General features: G+C 43.9%; 1 protein-coding gene across 1 annotated transcript; it reads left to right on the top strand.

The window, feature by feature from the left end:
* Positions 1-1038: 1038 nt before the first annotated feature.
* LOC104393435 (aldo-keto reductase family 1 member B10-like) lies at positions 1039-7396 on the top strand. The gene is made up of 10 exons (XM_010002928.1): positions 1039-1112; positions 1472-1639; positions 2669-2785; positions 4122-4199; positions 4865-4987; positions 5439-5545; positions 5704-5785; positions 6332-6415; positions 6843-6925; positions 7354-7396. The coding sequence occupies exons 1-10, from the start codon at positions 1047-1049 to the stop codon at positions 7394-7396; spliced, it is 951 nt and encodes a 316-aa protein (XP_010001230.1). The 5' UTR covers positions 1039-1046.

Genomic DNA, 7396 nt, shown 5'->3' with positions numbered 1-7396 from the left:
GAAAGCACTGGTCACTAAAAAAAAGCCATAGAGATATTCCTGTTCCATATCCCTGTTGCCCATACTAATAAAACAAAGGGGAAGTAAAAGTGCAAAGAAAAAACAGGCAACTCTGGAATTTTATCAGAGGAATGGTCCTGTTAGGATGAAATAAAAATGGAGACTTAATTTTACTTCTCTCCTGTGCCACACATGACATATGAACTTCCCTGTTCTCCCCTGTGCCTCATTTCCCAGCCTGTGAAGGACATATATCATCACTTTTGCATGTGGGGGTGAAAAGGAACCACTTCTTCCTCTGTAAACTCTCACCAAAGTTTCTCTAACTGTCTCATTTCACCAGCACACAGGGTGACAAGGCTCTGTCCATGGGAGACCAGGCCAGGCCACCATCCCTATCCTGGGGACATGCTGCTCCAGCCAAAGGGTTCAGCCCTTCCTCAGCCCATAACCACACAGCCAGCAGCGAGGGAGCAGCTCCATGAGCAGAGAGAGATCTCTGTCCCATGGCCTACCCCAGGACTCCTATTTATCGACTAATTTTTGGACACTCCCTGACTTTACCAATGACAACTTGAGGGCCAAAGTACCACTGAATAAATCAGGCTCTCTAACTAATGAGGTGAACTCCAACAGGGTGTTGCAACACCCCAGCTTGTATCGCAAGGGAGATATGCACAAAAGGCACAGGGGAAAGGGCATTGCAGGAGCTAAACCCCACACAAACACAAACTGGATTGGGGTGCATCCACTCTCAGCCCTAATCTCTTGATAAGGATCTGCACCAGTAGGGGAGGTCCACAGGGCACACTGCTGCACGCCCCAGGTGGGTGATCACCTCCACAATTTTTAATTTATTACAGCTTTCACTTTAAATCGTGTGAGTCTACAGATAAAAAGCCACACCTTTGTTTGCTGGATATGGGAGGACCCAGAGCACCAGCACCATTCCACCTTCCCTGCCCTGGCCAGCGACCAGTCACTATTATTAAACCAGCCAGGCAAGAAGCAACTGAAGTGGTGCTACTCAGACAGGGTGCAGAGCCATGGCGACCTATGTACAGCTGAACACCGGAGCCAAGATGCCCATCTTGGGGCTGGGCACCTGGAAGGTAACAGCTTCAGGGAAAACCTCCAGTATTGCAGAGCTCCCTGGCACAAAACTCTGCCCCCCTGGTCCACCTCTGAAGAACTGTCCTAGTGCTTGGGGCACTGCTCTGCAGAGCTGTTGGACTGATTCCTCTCCCTGGGACTGGGGCTGTGGATAAATAGTTGGAAACTGGTTTCAAACCCTTGAGACCATGTTTATGACTGCAAGGAACAATGCTCTTATAAAGTAAAATCAGAACAAAATAACCTGGGGGGGGTGGGGGTTGCTTTCAGTAAGGTGCCTTTCCTATTATTATTTTGCTAGGATACAGCAAATTAATGTGCTTATTTGCAATTCTTGAGTTGTATGCATTATTTTCAGTCCCCACCAGGGCAAGTAGCAGCTGCAGTGATGGCTGCCATCGACGCTGGGTACCGGCACTTTGACTGTGCCTACGTGTACCAGAACGAGAATGAGGTTGGGGAAGGGATCCAGCAGAAAATCAAGGAAGGTGTCGTGAAACGAGAGGATCTCTTCGTTGTCAGTAAGGTAAAGATCTGATAACCTTCCAGCCAGGAGAAAAGCTGGGAGAAAGCTTTGCCTACAGTATTTTCATAGTAGGAAGCTTAAATACTCAAGATAAACTTTACGCTGTAGGATAAAGCAATTTACAACATCACTCAACTCATTCCTCACACTTACTGCTTCACCCTGTTCCGTATGGTGTATTAAGAAGGATACACCATGTCTGCACCCTGCTGAGGTCTGGCACTCTGCTGAGTAGACCCAGAAGTGCTGGGTGAGGGAGCAGGAGATGCCATCTGCAGACCAGCTGGTGCAGGAGAAAGGAAGCAGGAAAACGTAGAGTGGAACAGGTAGCAACAAGCAAGGTAGAGCTCTGAGATAACAGGGTGTAAAGGACTGATACAGAGGCAGAACCTCCTTGGTGACAGCACCTCACTGACTGCTAAAGCACAGCAGAGGAGATGAGCTCAGCAGTGGCCAGTGCTTGTTCCAGCAGCTGGGCTCACAGTCCTGCCCAAGGGGTGTTTTTGCCATGTGAGGAAGATGAGGCTCTGGGCACCTTGGCACAGGGTAATCTGCTCAGCACGTGTCCTAAGGAAGGTGTGGTTGCTGGCTTCTTGTTCTCCTGCTTGCTAAGGAAAATTGGCTATTTCACTGGACTTGAGGTTACTTTTTAACTTGGTAAAGGTTGGTGCCAGCCATTTCTTTATGGCTTTTTGGTATTTTCATGGCTTTGCCTGCTAAATCTTTTGCAGGATATGTAAAATGGTCACATCTGGCAGCTTTCTTGAGCTAACCAATCCCCTTCTATACAAATCTGACCTTGGAATAGGAGTTTTTACTACAGATCTGTATGATCATGTATACTGCCAGCCCATATACTGAATTCTGTGTCACAGGCCAGTCCCATTATAGAGCAAGCCCCATCTGAAGAGCACTAGGATGGCCTAGTTCCACGTTCCTTTCCAAAAGGGACCAGGATGCTCCTGAACAGAAGGGGTCCAAGAGTTTTAACCTCAGGGGTCACCATGTGCCTTGGCTTTTTGTCTCTAGCTGTGGAGCACATTTCATGAAAAGCCTCTGGTGAAGGGAGCCTGCCAGAAGACTCTTGCAGACCTGAAACTGGATTACCTGGATCTCTACCTCATCCACTGGCCTATTGGGTTCAAGGTACAGTAACAGCAATGTCCTTGGCTTTTCCTCCTACGAGACCTCCTCAGAACTGCGAGTAAGGCTCACAGCACTACTGCTGCTCCAGTCCAGAAAGAGCACGTGTCTGCTGTGTCTACCAGCACTGCTCTGGTGCTGCTCATTCAGCTTTATGCTGGCCACGTGAGCTGAGCTCTTGATCTCTGCCTTGAGACTGCTGCTTGTACAGTGTCCTCTGCCCTTTGGATAGCGGGAGATGCAGACCTAGAGCAAAGATCAGGCCTAACAGCTGCTAGCATAGACTATGCCACTCTCCCTTTCTTTTACAAATCCAAAGCATGCTCACCTGAAAATTACCCCTTGCGGTAAGGAGGGCTGTACTTTGCTGCCTGACAAACTCTTTCCTCTGCATGTTACAAAATCACAGAGCAAAAGAAAATGCTTGTTTTCCATTTCTCTCTTTAATCATGAAGTCTTTCATACAGACCAGATTGAGCTGACTTTGTCTGTGTGAGCCTTAGTGTTGCTCCACAGACCTTGGATTTCAAAAGATGAGGCTTTTCAGCACCAAACATGCAGACTACATGTACTTCAAAGGATTTATGTCAGTTTGTATATACATATACATGTATATACCTCTACCCTTAGCTTTTCCTTTCTGCTACACCCAGATCAAAATCTCTATTCTACCTAATCCTTTTGAGCTGAACTTCATTTCATTCTTTAAATATTGTTTTATTTAGCTTTGTGTGGACAAAGTTGTCAAGTGAAACTGCATAATATTGTGGCATCTAGAAAATTCCAAACATTCAAAACATTTTGGCCATACTGTCTAGCTACAGGCTTTTCTAATTTCCCTAATACAGCAACTTAAACAGTTAGCCTCCCCAAAGGAAATCTGTCTGCAGCACCATTTTCAGCAGATGTACTCCAGTATAAATGAGCACATTCACAGGACCAAAGCCAATCCTCCATATGCCTATTTAAAATAATTAAACAAGTTGTTATTCCTAAACATGGATAACAGAATAATATATGAAGTGAACTCATGTAGAACTCCGGGACATTTTCCTATGACATTTTCCTATACTTCCCTGCATGCATTATGTGTATCATCACTTCAATGGGTCCAGTAGAAACACCTGTCTTTATTGGGATAGTAGGTGGCAAAAAAATGCCATCATCCTACATGAACTAAGAAGAAGAAATTACTGAATAAGTAATTAAGTTATTAGGAGAATTACTTCAGCTTTTTTCATGCACTATTAGCTTTAGCTTCTTACATTCCTGTTTGGTTCTTTTACATAGTTAGCATCTTAACTGAGGTTATTTCAAGCATTTTCTCTCTCATTGATAGGCAGGAGACGACCTGTATCCCAAAGATGACAAAGGCATGGCTATACCTAGCAATACTGATGTTCTGCAGACATGGGAGGTAAGTTCATCCACAGCAGAAGAGATATGTCCTCTGTCCTCATCAATCTCTTCCACAGTTTCATTACCTTCAGCAGTATCAGAACTGTTCTCTCATGCTTGCAATATTAGTTAGAAGGAAAACAAAGCAGTACAGAGTAGTTTTTCATAATGTGCATGTTAAGTCATTACCTAGTTATCCTTATTCCCTAAGTGCCTTGAGTGACCCAGAGTGAGTTAATTTTCAGTGGAGCTACAGACCAGACTGAGGTTAGAAAAAGTTCACTGCTTGACCATAACAGCTATACCATTGTCTTCACCACAGTTCTGGTGCCCTTCTTGAATTGCTCAAATCAGTTTTACAGAAATAAAGACATTTTAGTTTGAGATCTTGCCTAGAGCATGGGGCACAGCCTTCCAGTCCTTGGACAACAGTGGATTACTAAGAGACATCATTTTTTTCCTCATGCCACATGGTGTGAATTTCCACAAAATCAGGGAATTACAATTCAGACTTGGGCAAGGTGGCACTAGTGTACCAGTACCTGCTTTTCCCCCTGAGGACTTTCCAACTCTAAGTAGTTATTCTGTGCTGCTTATAGCAGGAAGCAAGCCACATCAAGAAGAACATCTTCTTCATAACCTGTCTTGCATACTGGATGACAAATCTGCTCCTCTTTATCTTAGGCCATGGAAGAGCTGGTGGATGCTGGTCTGGTAAAAGCCATTGGAATCTCCAACTTTTACCATGACCAGATTGAAAGACTCCTGAACAAACCAGGACTGAAGTACAAGCCTGCAAATCTCCAGGTAAGCTGCTGAGTCACTGCAAGTGTACAGTTTCCAGGCATTATCAAGATCTGATTACAAATGAGATGGAAAAAAGGAGAACAAAGCAGACAAAGCATGTACTCTCAATCCCACTCTGTGGATATTTCTGAATACACAAGGTTCTCAGATACTTCCTTTTTTTGTCTCATCTTGTTGAACTACTGTTTATGAATGTTGGAATATTTCTCTGGAGTCACTCTTTCTAGAAGAATAAAGGACCCAGAGATGAGTGTTGGGAAACTCCCACAGCAAAAGCTGTATAAGCATTTTGTATAAAAATAGGTGTCTTCAATATTAAGGATGCATGTTATCACACGGGGCACTGGCAAATTAGGGGAAGAGAGCCTCTAATTGCATAAGGAGATAATCTATGCACAGCACTATTACAACAACTCTGCCACTATCAGTCTAAGTGCCTTTGTCTTGGCAGATTGAATGTCATCCATACCTCAAACAGGAGAAGCTGATCAAGTATTGTCAATCCAAAGGGATTTCTGTGACAGCATTCAGTCCCTTTGGCTCTCCTGACAGGCCATGGTAAGATTGCTTTGTGATTTGTCGGGGAGCTGGCATGGATTATACTTGTGACATTGAGGTTACAGGTGCACCATTAATCATTTATCTACAGATTTTTGTTGCTAAGATGAAACTTTTTGTGGAGGATTCTTGCCACTGATCTTCTTTCCTCCATGTAGGGCTAAGCCAGAGGATCCTTCCCTTCTGGATGACCCCAAGATCAAAGAGATTGCAGCCAAGCACAACAAAACTCCAGCACAGGTACAGAGGTGCCAGACAGTGGGTACACCTTATTGTAACACAGCCATTAAGGACAAAAATGCTGGGGACTAGTAGAACCTCCATCCATTCCTCATGAACTGTGGCACTGCTTTGATTTTTCCCTAACAATGCGGATTTGTTATTATATGGCCCCCAAGAGATGCTACTATTACCTGTTTGTCTGTCAAAAAGATTCTTGACCCATCTTCTGATGCCACTTCCCCTCTCTAGTCCTCTTGCAGAGAATGAAAGCCTTGCATAGACTGTGGAAGTCCAGGAGGATAGAAAAAGAATTGCCTCTCTCAAAACTGAACTGCAAAGGAGGCCTTCCCTGTGGGCCTTCCTTCTTCCTTCACCACTTCCCTCTTTGCCATTCAGGAAGAGTTACCTAGGCCACAGGGACATGAATGATTTGAACTGTAGCTCCTAAGAAAGGGTCTAGTTCTACTGAAATACTCACTTGATGCCAAACAGCTGCTAGCACAGGCTCTGCTTTCTTCAGAGCAGGAGCCATCCTCTCTCTGACTCAGTGCTCTGCTCCTGCAGGTTCTCCTTCGCTTCCAGATCCAGAGAAATGTGATTGTGATTCCCAAGTCTGTCACTCCACAGCGCATTGTGGAGAACTCCAAGGTGAGTGTTTACAAGTGAGCTGGGTGCTGCCTTCACAGACAGCCTGGCTTCTCCTCACAGAGCAAGCAGTGATCCTTTCTCACCTTTCCTCCTCAGGCAAGAGGACTGGGCTTTTCCTTATGCTTACCTACATTCTGCTAAGTAGATGAACAGGTCTTACATGAAGCTTCCTGTTCTGTGATTTGTGGATGATTCAGCAGGCACAGCTTGCTTGGATACTGCACACAGTAACATGCCAGAAAGTTCTTGTCTAGAATAAGCAATAAAATAGTTCTTTCATCCAGAAAACTAGTTGCTCCTACATCTGTTAATTCAGTGATCCATGACTGAAAATGGACCCTCCAGTGTGGACCTGCTCTCTGATCTTGTCTTTCTTCACACTGTTGGATTTTTCAAATAGGTGATTCCCAGCTGTTTCTCTTGTTAGGTGTTTGACTTCGAATTGACTAAAGAGGAGATGGCAACTCTTCTCAACTTTAACAGAAATTGGAGGTTCTGTCACATGGTCATGTAAGTGACATCGCCTGTTTCCTTCCAACTCTTACATTTGGAGTATTCTTTACAATAAATTGTGTCATAGCTACTAGGAAGCATAAAATTCAGCTTAATTAAAAATCATGCCAACTCCAATTCCAACTCGCTTGTCCCAAAAATACTTTTTCAGGAGTAGGTTTAATATTTTCATTTTTAAAACAAAACTACTTTTTCATTTTTAATTCAGTTATGAGGAAACTTACCAAAAAAAAAAAAAAAAAAAGGATTCTTAATCTTCATTTAATCTTTGTCTGATTAGAGAAATTAGTACACATCTCCACAAATTCTTCCTATAGTTCCATGATGCAGATCTTCCCTTGGTGGCTTCTCCATGCACACAATACAACTCTATTTAATGCTTACTTCAACCATGAAAATAACATTCCCTCTTTGATTTCCTGCAGGTCCAAAAGTCACAAGGACTACCCTTTCAATGCAGAATACTGA

This window comes from Chaetura pelagica, unplaced genomic scaffold (genome assembly GCF_000747805.2).
Source record: "Chaetura pelagica isolate M959 unplaced genomic scaffold, ChaPel_1.0 scaffold117, whole genome shotgun sequence".
In the NCBI taxonomy this organism is placed as follows: domain Eukaryota; kingdom Metazoa; phylum Chordata; class Aves; order Apodiformes; family Apodidae; genus Chaetura; species Chaetura pelagica.
This window is presented reverse-complemented; position numbering and strand designations above follow the sequence as displayed.

What these genes read in the sequence shown, in the direction of transcription:
- LOC104393435 (XM_010002928.1), top strand. Translation starts at nt 1,047, where the DNA reads ATGGCGACCTATGTACAGCTGAACACCGGAGCCAAGATGCCCATCTTG. An exon ending in GGCTCTCCTGACAGGCCATG is followed by an intron (nt 5,546 to 5,703) that starts GTAAGATTGCTT and finishes TCCTCCATGTAG; the next exon opens with GGCTAAGCCAGAGGATCCTT. An exon ending in ACAACAAAACTCCAGCACAG is followed by an intron (nt 5,786 to 6,331) that starts GTACAGAGGTGC and finishes CTGCTCCTGCAG; the next exon opens with GTTCTCCTTCGCTTCCAGAT.